This window comes from Corythoichthys intestinalis, chromosome 9 (assembly GCF_030265065.1).
Source record: "Corythoichthys intestinalis isolate RoL2023-P3 chromosome 9, ASM3026506v1, whole genome shotgun sequence".
Classification (NCBI taxonomy): Eukaryota; Metazoa; Chordata; class Actinopteri; order Syngnathiformes; family Syngnathidae; genus Corythoichthys; species Corythoichthys intestinalis.
Window position 1 is genome coordinate 8,683,923 of NC_080403.1, and position 18,136 is coordinate 8,702,058.

The following is an 18,136-nucleotide window of genomic DNA, read 5'->3' on the forward strand; positions in this document are numbered from 1 at the left end:
AGGCCTTAAAATGAAGACAACACATGCTGTAAGTATCTATGTTAGCTTTATTATCAAACTATCAAAATGACTAAGTTGGCTAAAAATACATAATGAGCCTTCATGATTAAATGTTTATTCTCCCTGCAGTGCATCCTATAGGGAATGATGCACCACGTGACTATTCTTTTGTATGATGCCGCCTCAAGTTTAACTTCATTACAATATCAATGAATTAGAAGAATGTTTGTGTCATGTTTGTCCTCCTACAGAAAACATATTAAATCAAAATATATATTTCCCTCCACCATCTTTTCCATTTTCAAAATTTTTGGAAAAAGCTCCAGGGAGCCACGAGGGCGGCACTAAAGAGAGCAACATGCGGCTCTAGAGCCGCGGCTTGCTGACCCCCGATTTAGCCTATCAATTAATTAGGTTCATATTTGTGAGGAATGAAGCCCTGACTACCAATCTGTTTGGTATTATTAATGTCCCGTCCCCAGCGAAAAAGTGTACGTGCTGGTTATGGTGTTATATCGTCCCTACCAATGTTGAGACCAAACCTACACCCTTGATCTAAGGGTTAACTCCAAGTCTATCATAACCATTTAATAGATATCCACTGAGTGACCACTGTCCCAGAAAAGGGTTAAATTACCAAAAATAGTCACTTGCACCCATAGGTGGAGTTTGACTTTTGGGGCAGCAGGGTCACAACATGTTGATGACCCCGAAACGCAGTGTCAGCAATAAAATTAACTTACAAGTTGACAATGAGCATTTTTTTTGTTTCCCATCATTCTTGAGGGGAATTCTAAAGGCTTCTTAGGCAATAATTTTCGCCATGCTCGTCAACCATTGAATATGGTACGCCCAACAATGTAGTTACCACCGTCAAAAATTGTATCCCCTGAGTGGAGCCATATGGAGGTAGATTTGTGTCTTTATTGTTCAGTCAAAAAAAAGTTGCTTCAATCAAAATATATATTTTCAACCAAAAAACAAAACAAAAATCGCTTCAATTAAATTTTTTTTTTTTAAAAGTTTTTGAATGTAAAAAAAATTTGAAACTCAAAAAACTCCCAGAAAATGCATGTGAAAGCTTATTTTTCTTTGTTTGTTTTTTTTTTTTTTTTTTTTTTTTTTTTTTTTTTTTAAGCAACTTTTTTGATGGAAGTAATGTTGATTTGTGTTTGGGCCACATTTTGGCTAGGACATATTTGTTTTTATTTTTCAATCAAAAAATAAGTTGCTTAAAAAATATATATGTTTAAAAAGAAAAATCACTTCAATCAAAGAAAGAAAAATTTTAATCATAGAAAATAATTTTGAATGCAAAAAAATATTTGAGATTGAAAATTTTGCATTTGAACACTTAATTTTTCATTGAAAAAGTTTTCTTTGATTGAAGCCATCCTTTTTGTGTTTGGGCCATATTAAGGGTAGGGCATTTGTGTGTCAATCATTCAATCCCTCAAAAAGTTATATTTATTATTTTAAATATTTTCAATCAAAGAAAAAAATCATTTGAAGAATAAAATTGCCCTCCCCTATTTTTTTTTTTTTTAATGAAAATTATATTCAAAGGAAATGACCGTCCAAGGTGCTATTCACATGATCTGTTCGAAAAATAATTTTGACCCATTATAAAAAAAAAATTTTTTTTTTGTTAATTTCATTCTTTTTTGTTGCAGTTTTATCGCGTTACAATTTGTATATATACTATATAGGAAAGTCAATTACATGCAATGACACTTTACGGCCACCAGGGGGAGGGGCTGCCCCCCCCTTAAAGTCCTTTTATGCTTGCCCCATATAAACGGTTAAAAGTCTTGAGTGTCCCTCCCAACATTATTTCAAATTAAATTATCAAAAATAATCACTTTTCTTTAAAGAGATCAATGTTTTCAGTGCCAGCTTTTGAATTGCTGTCCATTATAGTGACCACTGTTGCTGAAAGGGGTTAGTTAAACTACTAAACAAGAGCGGAAAAAATAAACTATTCTGATTGGGACGCGCCTGTTTATCGGAGGTTATGGTGTCCCTGCTCGGTATCGGCAAGCGATAAATGATAGTAGCTGGTTCCTTGGCTCAGTAAAGGACGGATCAGATTATAATGAGTTAACCGCCCTGAGAATGACGTCACTGAAGCAAAGAAGAAAAACCCTTGGTTGATACCTGTTGTTCGGAGTTGGACCTGTTAGAACCGAACCGGTTAAACGACGACCACTCCGATTTGACCAAAATGTCGCAAGATGAGCAACAAAGGGTAAATAAAACAACAATAATGAAGCTGATTTACGAACTTGCGGTCATTGTGTGCTAGTTGTTGCTTGATATGAAAAATTAATATAATATACCTTTTTCGGTTTTGTTCTTTTTTTGTTGTTGTTGTAAACTTGAAAGTTACGTCATCATGTTCATACTTTTTTTTTTTTTTAATAAGAGGATTTACACTTCTGAAAAACCAAAAAATTGACGGGATTAGTTCAGATTATTTGCCATTTTATGACCGCTTTGTTTAATTAGTGAAGCACAGACGAAATTGGCTCTATGTGAGAGTGCATCAATTTGACTTCCAATTTCCAGAGCGGCACTTTGACACTGACGCTAATGGTTGCGTCTGCAGCCATTGGAGGAACTCTTCAATATGGATACAACCTGGCCATCATGAATGCACCCACGACTGTGAGTTAGTTTTCTATCATCCAGTTTAGTTAGTTTTCCATAATCTACACAAAACTAATGCATACGTTGTTTTACACACCTACTGGCTGGACATGGAATCAGGTACAAGTACCGTAATATCCAGTGAGACCCTTTGGAAGAGCAGTGATTCGCAACCTGTTAACTAATCTGCATTCTACAAGATATACAATGATTTATTGTATTTTTGTAGGCTTTTATTTCATTGTGGTTTTCTCTGAATCATACTTGGGGCAAATTTTGCTTGTTATGAAGAAATTAGGTTTAAAACTACTACTACTATGACTCCTACTATTACTACCAGTGCTACTTCTAAATTACGAATACTCAAATGGATTGGACGTCGATCGACTAGTGACAAATTAATTTAAATTCAGGGAAGAAGGATGAAAAGTGAAAACGATTGGATGTCTATCAACATTAATATACATTAAAGAAAGAGTTAACCTGCAGCGCTGTAACATATTTTTGCTATATTTTCTTTACATACAGCTCCTGCATATATGCCAATAATACTTTTTGACCAAATTACAAAATCGAACAGTATTCTTTATGTTGGGATTTAAGTACCGTACTTTCTGCACTATAAGACGCACCTACAAGCCTTCAATTTTCTCAAAAACTGACAGTGTACCTTATAATCTGATGGGCCTTATACAGGTAGTACCCGGGTTACGAACGATTTCCGTTCCTACGCTGGCGATGTAACCCGCATTCACATGTAAATCGGAATTAACCCTTTAACTACCCCTAAATACCCCCTAAATCTCAATATAACTATCCAACAACATGTACTGTAATTTCCAGACTATAAGATGCTACTTTCCCCCTCGTTTTGAATCCTGCGATTTATAGTCCAGAGTGGCTTATTTGTTGATTTATTGGGTTAATACTAACACTTCATTTGACAGCGGCGTCATAAGACTGCCATAAGATCGTCATAATTATGACATGACACTATCGTGGGCGTTAATGAATGTTTATGACCGATGTCATTAAGTGTCATCCGGCAAATTATGTCAAAAACTCAATTTATGTCCAGCTCAGTTCATTTACATCCACTCAAAAGTGAGGTAATTTGCCGGATGACACAAAATTACATCTGCCATTAGCATTCATAATGCTCATGGCAGTCTCTTGTCATAATTATGATGGTCTAATGACAGTCTTGTGGCACCACTGTCAAATAAAGTGTTACCAAATACCATAACTAGCAATTAATGAAACAACTGCAACAGTAACTGAAGGAATGATTAGCATAGAACATAAATTTTTATTGTTATTTACATCTGTATCGCTGCAATGGATCCTAGGCGGCATGTTTGACGATAACAGTGTTTACAACAGGTGGCATCAGAGGTTGATTGTCTCCTCCAAGGGAGCATTGATGGCCAAATGAAGCATCTTGAAGCAATGAAGCTTCATGGTGGTTCACATGGTCGTATGACAGTCTTATGATGCCACTGTCAAATAAAGTGTTATCGGTTAATATCTTTTGTTGTAAATATCCCATAATACAGGTAGGTGCGGGTTATCTATGAACAAATGCTGTTTTCGTGTCAAAATTGGTGGGTGGTGGCTCATACTCAGGTGTGCCTTATAGTCTGAAAATTTCGGTATTATACGTCATAGTAATAAGATGAAGTAAATAAGATACTGTGATGTATGTTGTGTTAAATGCCGTTATATTCAATGACTATTCGGGCGATTAAAAAAAAAAATATTCGCGCTTTACTCGCGAGTGAGTTGCCTTGCTGAGAGAAAAGGGCACTGGGGAAAGAGTAGGGAGGCGAGAGCGGTGAGATCGCCAGCGTTGCCTCTCCCAACACATGCCCGCTGTTCGAACTGAAAATAACTAATGGGGATTCGCAAGAGCAGTCTGAGTCAGAGGAGAAGCAGCAGCATGAGAACAAGGAAGTGGGGTCTGACGGTGTCAGGAACTGCAGAATGGCGGTGACGCTGCTGGGGGATGAGGGGATCCTGACATGAAGAAGAGCAACTCTATACGCGACAAAAACAAAAAAAAAAGACTGGAGACAGAATCGCAGACGTAAAGTCGAAATAACGTAAAGTCGGGTACGTCGTAACCCGGGGACTTCCTGTATATGGCTCGATATTGGCATGACATTCGCTTTAACCTTTAACACCTAACCCTATTTTAGCCGAAGTTGCATGCCTTTGATGTTGCCTTTATATTTCAAAGGAAAAAAAAATCACAATGGCCAGGTTGGGTCCCTTTTTTCAGGACACCATAACCTCCATGTCCAAATTTTTGTTTTCTTCATTGACAAATTCTAGTCAACATTTTGGACCCAAAAAGACAAAAAATCCCCAAATATTTTTTTCTAAATTTGTTATGTTGATGTCCCATTGACAACCAAACATGCTCGACCAACTGTTTTGAAGCTTGATAATATTTATTCAACTTGTTAGCATAAACATTCAATAGAAAAAATAAGACAATAGTTTTATGTTTGACAATTCAACACAAACAGCAGGTATGGTCATAGGCGTTTTTGGCCTTTACACATACTATGGTCAAAACAGGTTATATACAGTGCAAAATAGTGAGAAAAAAATATTTTATATATAGAATATATATATATATATATATATATATATACGTATATATATATACACATATACATATACATGTACATCATCTAACACAAAAAGGGTTTAGAGGATATCTCTTTGTGAGGTTAGGTATTGTACCCATCACCTTATCAAAAGTATGTACATGCAATCAACACACACATGTATATTCAAATTGAAAAGATTGATAGTGAAGCAAAAAATCAAATCTAACCTTGAAAAAATCTTTTAAAAAATAATGACAAGTAGTTCAGTTCAATTTTTGACTCAACTCGATAAAGTTTTTTTTTTTTTGCGCGACTCAATAAAGTTTCCTCTTGAACAGGACACGGAGCTACGTCTCACACACACAACGTCGCACAGCCCACTCTTCCGCCGTTTGCGTGCTGTCACTTATACTCGCCGAGATGCCGACTCATCCTAGGACAACAATGACAAAAACGTCTCATCCTTTTCCTGGAGTTCATGAAATAATGCATTAGCTTGCGCTAAATTTTAGTTTTCGATACATTCCGCACGTTTCAAAGTCACTTGCTCGAGCCAACCAACCGGTGCTGGCTCGCATGCCTCCCTTTGCTTAGGTGGCGCCTCGATCAGCAATTTATTAAATATGTTCACATTAGGTTCGTCCTTCTTGACCTCACAACGGCTCTTGGGATATGTAGTCTTTCGTGCTGCTTTAGGTTTTGAAAAAGGACAAGAAATTATGAAAATATGGAGATAAACACATGGTCCATGCAGCGTTTTAATGTTTATTTATGAGTGCAATAAAACTATAAAACTCAAATGACATTATCTCCCATTTTACTTCGTCGATTGACTTCAAATAAAAACTGGTGTGGACATCAACTTCCGCACTTTCAAATGAGAGCAACCAGCGGCACGTGGATGACGTAATTACAGCGTGACGAGCTTCAAAGATGATCTACGTAAACACGTCGCCGCCAACACGTTCGGTGTTGAAGGGTTAACGCAGTACCATCTAGTGGATGTATACTGCAATCCCAGTCACTACTACGACTACTGCTCTACCACTGCCCCTTAGAATGGGGTGCGGCCTATATATGAAAACAGTTTTAAAATAGGCCATTCATTGAAGGTGCGCCTTATACTCCGATGTGCCTTATAGTGCAGAAAATACGGTATATATTCTGTAGCTAAAGTGTTGAAATTTAAATCGTAATTTACATTTAATAGCAAAAGTAAAATGCTATTTTGGCCTGTTTAAATAAACAAAGCTGATATAAGTTCGTCATTGTCGGAAGCAATGAATAATTGTGATATAAGAATGGCATTATACATGTTGATTGTGTAATAATATGTAAACATTTTATATAATCAATTGCATTTCAACTAAACAATAAAAAGCATTAGACTTCATAAAATATTAATACGGGGCCTATCTGCGCCAAAGCTGACCGAGTGGAAACACAGACAAATAGATTTTTACGTTGAAAATTCTTGTGAATAAATGCTTAAATCCCTGAATTCTTTATAGATATCGACATAAAACAGTCTCGATTCATTGTTAAAAGAGCAAAGAACCGGGCAGTTTGCATTTCTTTTACGTAAATATGTCGAATGTGCTGCTCGTCTTTAGGCCACTGTAGCGCTGCCTTATCACCAAAAAGAGCTTTTTACGTTGAAAATTCTTGTGAATAAATGCTTAAATCCCTGAATTCTTTACAGATATGAACGTAAAACAGTCTTGATTCTTGGTTAAAGTAAAAAACTGGGCAGTTAGCATTTATTTTACGTAAATACTGCGAATTATGACGCCAATGCCGTAGTGGTTGATTTCTCCCATTGATTTTTTTTTTACGTTTCAAAATACAAGCATGGTTGAAAAATATAATAATTACCTTGAATCCTCGAACAAATCACTCCTGAGACAATCCTTCCTGTTTGTATATGGTACAGTTTTCGTACTTTTTCAACCTAAATCTGGCGTAAATCTGATCGCTGCATGTGTGTGAGAATAACTGCGACCGACTTCGACCGACTGAGGCGGAGTGTGGGACAACAGCCTCCTACTTGAAGGCGTGGCGCAGTGTCCGGGGAATATGTCCCGACAATATCATTATGAAGTTTTTTTAACAATATTGTTGCTGTAACATTTCAATATTTGAATGTAAAAAAATATTTTTACCGGAAGAGTATATCCAAAAGATGGCAATGTTGATTGATGTTTTGTATTTGAAATGATTTGATTGAATCGTTGCTTAACCAATCATTGTATCGATCCAGATTTATGTATTGTCACAACCTGGTTGGAAATCAGTGTATTAGATTATGCAGGTGAACCTGCATAATCTTTTTTTTTGTCTTTAAAAGTAAGCACGTTTGTCAGTTACCGGTCAGTTATACTTACAAAGATACACTAATGTGAAAATGTTTGTCCTCATTGGTGAATCGTGGTCAATTTGAATGTCTCCGCTTGTGGATGCAGAGAAAAAGCAGTGCAAAGGGTTAATAATGAGTCACTTTTAATCACCTTGCATTGTCTGCGCAGTCAACAATGAGTAATGGAGCGTGAAATCTTCATTTTGCAGTTCATACAGACGTTCATTAACGAGACCTTCGTGGAGCGCTGGGCTATCCAGCTGGAAAGCTATCAGGTGACTCTGGTGTGGACCATCATCGTGTCCATCTTCTCGTTAGGCGGCCTTGGAGGGGCACTTATAGCAGGGCCCATGTCCATTCGCTTTGGTAGGTAAGTGCCACGACTTAGTATAGACTGTATTTCAAATATGTTATGAAATGAAAGTAGAGCTGTAGGACAATGACTTATTAACCGATATCCCAATGTTGTCCGACTCCAAAAATCCGATACCAATATATGTGGTCATGGATTTAACATGTTATGGCTAATTGTTTTGTGATGCTCTATTGGATCCTTTAATAATGATTCAATGAATGTACCAACTTGAAGGTTTCCGAATAAATATTCCGTAAAAAGAGAACAACTTTAAAGTGCTAACATTGCACCACTATAATTATTATTCAATTAAAAATAGTGCTAACATCAGTTTTTTTGGATTGTGTTCTCGCTGAAATCTTGGCGAGTGCAAAGTGTCAATAAGGCACTGCCATATCATATATGGCTCACACAGTGCTTACAGGCAGGCAATCATAGGACCAGAGTGCAGACAAAGCAAACGAGTGAGAATTCCCAAGATGCATTTTTCAGGTCTTGGGTGCAGACTTTCAATTTGAATTTATTTGTTTTATTACTTTTCTTAGTGACTATTTATTTTCTAGTAATACAGTGGATATATGTGTTGAGTTTAGAATTCATTATTTTTCATTTATTGTTAATTTTATTTGTGCACTGTGAATGCAAAAGGTCTTTCCATACTTAACAAATCCCAAGCATCTTTGTTTGGAGACATCTAGATGTCATTCTATCTACAGCTGCTTTGTGAAGCTGTGACCAGCCCATATACTAAGGCAGCAGGCTTGTACATTAACTTTTAAGCCAATGTACATATTGTCTCAAAACCGGTGCCGATATTTTCCGACGTTATTTAACAGTGGTATAAAAAATTATCTGAACCGTTTGGAATTTCTCACATTTCTGCAGAAAATCAGCATCAAATGTGATCTGATCTTTGTCAAAATCACACAGATGAAAAAACTGTGCTTTAACTAAAACCACCCAAACATTTATAGGTTTTCATATTTTAATGAGGATAAAATGGAAACAGTGACAGAAGTGGGAAAAATGTGAACCATCACATTTATTATTTTGTGCCCCCCTCCCCCCTTTGGCAGAAATAACTTCAACTAGACGCTTCCTGTAGCTGCAGATCAGTCTGGCACATCGATCAGGACTATTCTTGGCCCATTCTTCTCTACAAAACTTCTGTAGTTCAGTCAGATTCCTGGGATGTCTGACATAAATCGCTGTCTTTAGGTCATGCCAGAGCATCTCAATAGGAGTCAAGTCTGGACTTTGACTTGGCCACTCCAGAACATGTATTTTGTTCTTCTGAAAACATTCAGAAGTTGATTTACTTCTGTGTTTTGGATCATTGTCGTGTTGCAGCATCCATCCTCTTTTTAGCTTCAACTGTCTGATAAACGCCTCAGGTTTTCCTGCAAAACGTTCTGATAAACATTTTAATTCATTCTTCCATTAATGATTGCAAGTTGTTCAGGCCCTGAGATAGCAAAACAGCTCCAAATCATGAAGCACCCTCCACCATGCTTCACGGTAGGGATGAGGTAATGATGGTGGTGATCTTTTCCATTTTTCCCCCACACATGACATTGTGTGTTACTCACAAACAATTCAACATTACTTCCATCAGTCCACAAAATCTCTGTGGAGTGTCCAAGTGCCTTTTTGCGAACATTAAACCAGCAACAATGTTTTTTTTAAACAGCAGTGGCTTCCTCCGTGGAGTCCTCCCATGAACACCATTCTTGGCCATAGTTTTACATTTAGTTGATGTGTGAACAGAGATATTGGACTGTTCCAGTGATTTAGCAGACACTCTAGGGTTCTTTTTTACCTCTCTGAGTATTCTGCGCTGAACTCTTGGCGTCATCTTTCGTGGACAACCACTCCTTGGGAGAGAAGCAGCAGTGTCAAACTCTCTCTATTTGTAGACAACTTCTCTGACTGCCATTTGATGAGCATCCAGACTTTTAGAGATGGTTTTGTATCCTTTCCAAGCTTTATACAAATCAACAATCCTTGATCACAGGTCTTCAGACAGCTCTTTTGACTGAGCCATGATGCACATCAGACAATGCTTCTCATCAAGACATTTCTTACCAGGTGTGTGTTTTATAGTGTACAGGGCAGCTTTAAACCACTCATCAGTGATTGGGCACACACTTTAAATGTTTGGTAAAATTAGTTTCAATTTCTCTTTAAGTCTCCTTAGGCAGAGGGTTCACTTACTTATTTTTCCCCCATCTGTCATTGTTTGTATGCTATCTTCATTCAAATATAAAAACCTATAAATATTTGGGTGGTTTTAGTTAAAGCAGACACTTTATTTTCATCTGTGTGATTTTGACAAAGATCAGATCACAGTTGATGGTGATTTTATGCAGAAATGTGAGAAATTCCAAAGAGTTCAGATACTTTTCCATACCACTGGAAATGATTTTGTTCTATTGATTACTTGATAATATCAGACAACTAAAAAAAAAGTTAGATAATAATTCTTTGTTTGTCTTTGATAGTGGCTGATTGTTTTTCAATAATAGTGGCTAAATGTATTCATTACCATTCACAGCGACAGATGTCCAAAATTATTTGAACTGGGAGGATAGGCAGCAAAGACTAGGCTTGCATTGCTGCTCATTCTTTTTCCCGCCCCATCCCAGTTCAAATGGATTACACGTCTATCACCATACATGACAATCAACATCAGTTAACTGATTTTTTTACACACCTTATGTGTGTGTTGTGAAGTGATTTATCACACAACTGGTTTGCTGGTAAAGGGACATCAAGAGGCCATTCTGCATCATTGATTCAAGAAATATTATCACTGTCGTACTTTATAATATTACTGTATGCTATTCAAATTGACGATACTAGAAATTTATGACGATACATCATTCACTATGGATAGGGCCATGTACAGTACATCACCATTGCACATTTTGATTATCATGTTCTGGACCCCGCCAACTTTGGATTGTCACTTGCGTATTATAACATTTGAAACACAACTACTTTTTTACTCTCTTCGTCTCTTCATTTAACTGTTTATGATTGTCCTTTCTTTATGTGAGGAAAAAATGCCTGCTGCTTAACAATATTTTCCTGCTAAGCGGTGCCTTCTTGGCTTTGACAAGTAGAGCCGCAGGGTCTGTTGAGATGATCATTCTGTCACGTGCCCTTGTTGGAATTAATTCAGGTATGTCAGTTAGTGTCTTGCCACTCATGAGAACGCTACAGTATACTCCAGCAGATTGTGTCTGTCATGCAGGAATCAGCATGAACGTGCAACCTATGTATTTTGGAGAAAGCGCACCAAAGCATCTCAGGGGAGCTGCGTCCTTGTCCTCTGCTGTTTTTACAGCCTTTGGAGTTGTGTTAGGACAAGTGGTGGGACTAAAGTAAGTATTGTGTACAGTAAGAATTGTATTGATAAAGGCAGCACAGTTCTGAGCTTGAGTTTCGAATCATTGCTATCCTGTGCTAATTTTCCATGTTGACACTGTGTGCATGTGGATTTTCTCCAGGTTTAAAAATCATAATAGGAATGTGTATAATTTGGATGGGGGTACTAAAATTTGAGATCAGAAGCATACACTGTAGCTGTGTTGTTTTTGTCAGTGATGACAATAACGAAAATATTTCGTCAAAGAACAATTTTTTCATGACGCTGACGAGACGGTGACGAGCTAAAAACGTGTCTTGGTAGACTAAAACATATCGAGATGGATGCCAGTTTTCGTTTGACGAGATGAGAATGAAATGAAATTTCACGCATCGTAGCAGTGTTTGTCTGTGTCACTCATGTGACGCGCTGCGCCACCCCCGTCCGCCTCACACACACACGCTTACTCACAAGCCGGTGAGTAAAAGTGTGTGTCCACTAAAGGAATTGTACACTCTACAATTATGTGCTCATCTGGCAATGTTCATTAAAAAAAAATTGGAAAACTTATGTTTATTTATTTATTCAATCATTGACTAAAAGTTTTGAAGTTTGCAGACGAAAACATTTTGAGTAATTGTCAACTAAAATTAGATAAAATTTGTCCGAGTTTTCATTGATTAAAACTAGACAAAGACAAACACATTTTGAAATGACTAAAATATGACTAAGACTAATCAGTACTTTCATCCAAAAGACTAAGGGTAAGATGAAAATTTTTAAAAAAGGTTGCCAAAAACCCTGTACTGTGCTGAAGATAAAGATACTAACACAGGATATTTCACTCATAGAGAGATTTTGGGCAGTGAGTGGTGTTGGCAGTATCTTCTTGCCAGTAATGCAATTCCTGGCTTGATTCAACTCCTTACCCTGCCTTGGTTCCCAGAGAGCCCCAGATACTTACTCATTGACAGGGGGGACAAGGAGGCCTGCATCAATGGTGGGTACATACACTCACCACAAAAATATTTTAGAAAAATTATTTTTTAAATTATTTTTGGCTGACAGTGTATCACAAACAGTGTTGGGCACGTTACTTTAAAAAAGTAATTAGTTACATTACTCACTACTTCTTGTGAAATCACCGGCTCTGATTGGCTTACCACGACACATGACTCTAACCCTCAGCCAATCACAATCACTTCCATCGCATCTCTCGAGGGGCTGCATTCAGGTAGGCTCGTTCCCGACAATTCACGTCACCTTCAAAGCGTCTGCCGTCCTCAAGATGGAAGCAAAATTATTGCTGGCTGACAGTGCGAGATGGGAACGAGGCTAGCATCAGGTGTAGCAAACACAGAAACGTTACCAAACTTTGGAAAGCATTGTCTAATTGAATGAGCAGGGACAAACAGCTTGGAGTCAGATGTACGTACGCTATTCTCGAACCTGAACGCACCCCAAGTCTTGGATGACAAATCAACAGAGCAGAGAGTCGACTCGACACGGCCGGTAGTTTCTTCAATTTATTCAGTAAGTAACGCACCGCTTTTGACCGTCAGTAACGGTAACGGCGTTGTAACGGCGGAAAAAGTAATTAGTTAGATTACCCCGTTACTGAAAAAAATAACGCCGTTACGTAACGGCGTTATTTATAACAGCGTTACTCCCAACACTGATCACAAAAGTGAATACAGCCCCCGCATTTCGGCAGATATTTAAGTATATCTTTTCATGGGACAACACTGACAAAATGACACTTTGACACAATAAAAAGTAGTCTGTGTGCAGCTTATAACATACCCCTCAAAATTACTCAAAATATAGCCACTAATATCTAAACCCTTGACAACAAAAGTGAGTACACCCCTTAGTGAAAGTTGTCAATATTAACATATAACATGTCAACTGTCAATATTTTGTGTGGCCACCACTATTATCCAGAATTGCCTTTACTCCCGTGGGCACGGAGTTGACCAGAGCTTCACAGGTTGCCACTGAAATTCTCTTCCACCCCTCCACGATGACGTTGCGGAGCTGCCGGACATTTGAGACTCTGCGCACCTCCACCTTCCGCTTGAGGATCCCCCAAAGATGTTCTATTGGGTTCAAGTCTGGAGACATGCTTGGCCAGTCCATCACCTTTACCCTCAGCCTCTTCAATAAAGCAGTGGTCATCTTGGAGGTGTGTTTGGGGTCATTGTCATGCTGGAACACTGCCCTTTGAAGTTTCTGGAGAGAGAGGATCATGCTCTGCTGCAGTATTTCACAGTACATGTTGGAGTTCATATTTCCCTTAGTGGAATGTAACTCTCCAACACCTGCAGGACTCATGCAGCCCAGACCATGACATTCCCACCACCATGCATGACTGTAGGCATGACACACTTACAGGCATGAAAATCTCTCACCTTTCGGCGAAATTCGCCGTTTTGAAGTCAAAAAGGGCGACCTACGTGAATTGCGTAGATCCGAGGAGAAATTCTTTTTTTTTTGGGGGGGGGGGGGGGGGGGGGATGTCGGGAGGTTTTATTTAATTATTATTATTATTATCATCATGTGATTAACTTAGTACGTAAACTAAGCACTTAAGAACACAGTCAGCAAATCCTTCTAGATGCTTCGCTGACGAGAACCAATCATCGGCCCAAGCTGCGTTCCATTATTCCAAACGCGCGCACTCCTTACTGTACATGGAGTGCTCGGAGAGCCTTTGGTTGCATTGTAAAGCTGCGAAAACAAAAAGCAGGCCTTATCCACACCGGGTCAGACCAGAGCGCAGCATACACACTTGCCTGTATTTGCCAGCAGATTGAATTTGGTGAGTAATGGTTTCAATCGTTTTCACATTTTGCGATATAAAAAAGTTACTGCCATTCGTTGCAGCTTGCGTTGAACACTGCCAGAGCTAGCCAAATCTCCCATGAAAAAAAATAGCTCCCGTTAAATTGGCGTCAAGCTTGTGTATTTAGCGGTAATATAAACGAAGAAACACACTGTTGAGTCAAATTAAGCGGCATGCTCTCGGATGGAGGGGGCGCCTCACATCGCTCCCGCCGTCTGCCGGAGATGCGTTATTTTCGGCTTAGATTTGAGCTGACGGCCGGTGTCGGCACAACACCGGCCCGACGAGTGGTGGGAATGAGTCCTGCTTCTTAAAGCTTTTCAGAAATACAGGGATCCCTCGTTTTTCGTGGTTAATGGGGACCAGAACCCGCCGCAATAAGTGAAAACCGCGAAGTAGCGGCCCCCCCCATTTTTTTGTGCGTGTTCAATGCATTTATTCAGATTTTACATTGGAAAAAAGATATATATATATAAGACAATTTTTTCACTTTTTTCACCAAAGTATCATTTATAAATGGTTTTCAAGCACTTCAAAATGTAAGAATTATGATAAGTTTTAAACATGTTACTGCCCCACTGACTTATTTTTAAACAAGAATAAAGTAGTGAGAAAATGCTTGGCTTTATTAAATGCTTCATAGTGAGTCTCCTCAAACCCTCTCAGGCTTTGGTAAACGGTGAAGTGACTTTTTTGGGATTAAAAGTATATATTGTATTTTGATTGAAGCAACTTTGTTTTTGATAGAAGTAACTTTGTTTTTTGATTGAATAATAAAAACACAAATCTACCTCCATCGTTATTGAGAGAGAGAGAAATTAAGAAAGCTTTAAAACTAAAAGCCACCGGGGAGTCTTTTTTTTTTTTTTTTTTTTTTTAAATATTTATATTTCATTACATAGACATGCCTCGTAGGGAAAGGAGATTGAGGGATAAAAAAAAGGAGTTGGATGAGGCTGCTAAAGGCAGTGGATACCTCATCAGCTGGGTGAATAGCAGACCTGGTAAGAACAAGTTTGCAAGGATAGTCGGGTATTAAATACAATTATAAACACAATTACAATGTTATTTTTCTATAAGATTTTATGTCATTGCTTTATTAATCATTAGGTGCTAGAGTTGTTAAGTATGGATCATAATGAAATAATACTTTTGAGAAAACTGCTGTTGGCGGCTCAGTGACCATCTGATGTGGTTTGTTCTCAGATGAACAAGTTGAGGAAAGAAGTTTTGATGCAGAGGTTGAAGGAAGAAAAGAGGCAGACTGACTGAGTCACAGCCAGAAAGTGTTGATGACAGTTTTGATTTCTATTCACTGTTGCCTCCTCCCAATTAAAGTATGTCACAGTCGCATCCAATTATTATCTAAAGCTGGTTAAAATTGAAGTTATGTTGTTTTAAGGTGTATTAAATACTTGTTCATGTGCCCCTTTTGATCTACGAGCACCCGCCCCTCCACCGGTCTCTGCACGGCCCTGCTGAAACACAGTGTGGGTCGACAGCTCAATATTTTGTTGGGGTGTACAGTGTACTGGAACATATTTCCTCCACACCCTTCTCACCTTTTTAACCCCTGACCCATTTTCATGCCTGCACTTATCTTTGTGCTCCTCACTTGGTCGCCACCACACATGCTTGAGACCATCGGAACCAAACAAATTAATCTTCGTCTCATCAGACCATAGGACATGGTTCCAATAATCCATGTATTTTGTTGACATGTCTTCAGCAAACTGTTTGCGGGCTTTCTTGTGTACCGTCTTCAGAAGAGGCTTCCTCCTGGGGTGACAGCCATGCACACCAATTTGATGAAGAGTGCGGCGTTTAGTCTGAGCACTAACAGGCTGACCCCCACCTCTTCAATCTCTGCAGCAATGCTGACAGCACTCCTGCGACGATCTTTCAAAGAAAGCAGGTTGTGATGTTCAGCACATGCGCTTAGCTTCTTTGGACAACCAACCCGAGGCCTTTTCTGAGTGGACCCTACTCTTTTAAAATGTTGAATGATCTTAGCCACTGTGCTACAGCTCAGTTTCAGGGTGTTGGCCATCTTCATGTAGCGCAACAATACGTCTTTTAAGATCCTCAAAAAGTTCTTTGCCATGTGGTGCCATGTTAGAACTTTCAGTGACCAGTATGAGAGAGTGTGAGAGCTGCACTACAAATTTGAGCACACCTGCTCCCTATGCACACCTGGACCTAGTAACACTAATGAGTCACATGACATTTTAGAGGGAAAATGACAAGCAATACTCAATTTGGCTATTTAGGGATATAGCTTCTGAGGGGTGTACTCACTTTTGTTGCCAGGGGTTTAGATATTAATGGCTATATTTTGAGTTATTTTGAGGGGAAAATAAATTAACTCTACTATATAAGCTGCACACAGACTACTTTTCATTGTGTCAAAGTATCATTTTGTCAGTGTTGTCCCATGAAAAGATTTACTTAAATATCTGCAGAAATGCGAGGGATGTACTCAGTTTTGTGATACACTGTAAGTGAAACATAAGTTAGGGGGTAGATGTTATTGTGGTTGACTTCCAAAAATCTCAGAAAAAAAGGACATTGAAGAAAATTAATCATCAAAACGAGGCAATTATAAAATATTTATTAAATGTACAGGTAATGTTTTAATATTCATTAAAATAAAAAGTGATTCAACCATTGTCAATATTATATTAGTCTTTTTAGTTAGTACTGCAGGCAAAATTATACACTTTTTTTTTTCTTTTTCCAGAAAAACTAAATACCTGTAATATTTTCATTTAGCACTACTAGAACAGGTAGAACAACTCTTACCTTTCGTTAATAATAATAATAATAATATTGTAGTTTTTAAGTTTGTAAGCTTGTCCTTACATAACCATAGAAAAAGAATTTTACGATCATCCTCTGATGCAATGCTTTTCTGAGCCACAACTTACAATATAGTGATGAAATGGTAAAACCTCACGCATAGTGTCAATCAAACATAAGTACTATGATATTTATTTTATTACAGGCCTTGTACTGATGTGGGCAGGGAGTATCAATATTGATTTAAAAAAAAAAAGACTTCCAACCTGCTGGAATTGTTGTGCATACAGTTAACATTTATGGTTTCCTTATTATAGTTAGTCACTACATAGGATAACTTTTGTCTAGTTAGTTTTTCTCTTGTCCTAGGTCATGTGGCCCTCATGTAGTCTATGTATTCTATTCTATGTTCTACAATGTTGCTTTCCTGACCCCTCCCATCCTATTGTTTGCCCCTAAATGCCCCTGAATAAAGAAGGTTGCTATCACAGCAGCTGGGGGAGCAGGTACCAACCTCCTCAATAGCTACATCGACTTCATGCGTGTTCTTTTTAGCAAAGCTAGGTGTACATAGCCAAGCTACGTAGGTGTACATAAACCTAGCTTCAAATCTAACACAACCTTTCCCCTGCCTGTTGCTGTGTATGTTTTTTCTTCTGGAGCCACTTTTTTCTTTCTTTCTATTATAGCACACGCATGATTATTTTATTGATTTCAAGCAGCAGTTACTGTATAAAAAAATACTAATGTAATATTTTTGCCCCCCCAAAAAGATTGTATTTTTAGGCCTTACTGCCCAGCCTTAGCTGATAGTTTAGCAGTTTTGAAATATAAACTCAAACTAATTGAAGACATTTTGAGTGTAATCAATGTTTTGAATGTGTAAATTACAAAATGTGCCAATTGTTGCCATCCATCAGCTCTAAGGCGCCTGCGGGGCTGTGAGGTCCAGAGCAGCGAGCTGGCTGAGATCTTGCAAGAACAAGCCGAAACCAAAGGCATGAGGGCCAGCCAGCCTTGGGAGCTTTTCCAGGACCGCTCCGTGCGCTGGCAGCTCATCACCGTCGTGGTCATCAGCAGCGCCATGCAGCTGTGTGGCAACGACTCGGTACGACCTTTCCAATGCTTTCTTGTGATGGGACAT

General features: G+C 38.4%; 1 protein-coding gene across 1 annotated transcript in view; it reads left to right on the top strand.

Moving 5' to 3' along the window:
• Positions 1–2,158: 2,158 nt before the first annotated feature.
• Positions 2,159–18,136, top strand: part of slc2a11a (solute carrier family 2 member 11a) — a 29,429-nt gene continuing 13,451 nt past the window's right edge. The window contains exons 1-7 of the mRNA XM_057847033.1: positions 2,159–2,248; positions 2,569–2,667; positions 7,833–7,993; positions 11,038–11,162; positions 11,235–11,364; positions 12,200–12,348; positions 17,913–18,100. Coding sequence (XP_057703016.1) covers positions 2,225–2,248; positions 2,569–2,667; positions 7,833–7,993; positions 11,038–11,162; positions 11,235–11,364; positions 12,200–12,348; positions 17,913–18,100 — 876 coding nt within the window. The 5' untranslated portion in view covers positions 2,159–2,224. The remainder of the gene's footprint in view (positions 2,249–2,568; positions 2,668–7,832; positions 7,994–11,037; positions 11,163–11,234; positions 11,365–12,199; positions 12,349–17,912; positions 18,101–18,136) is intronic.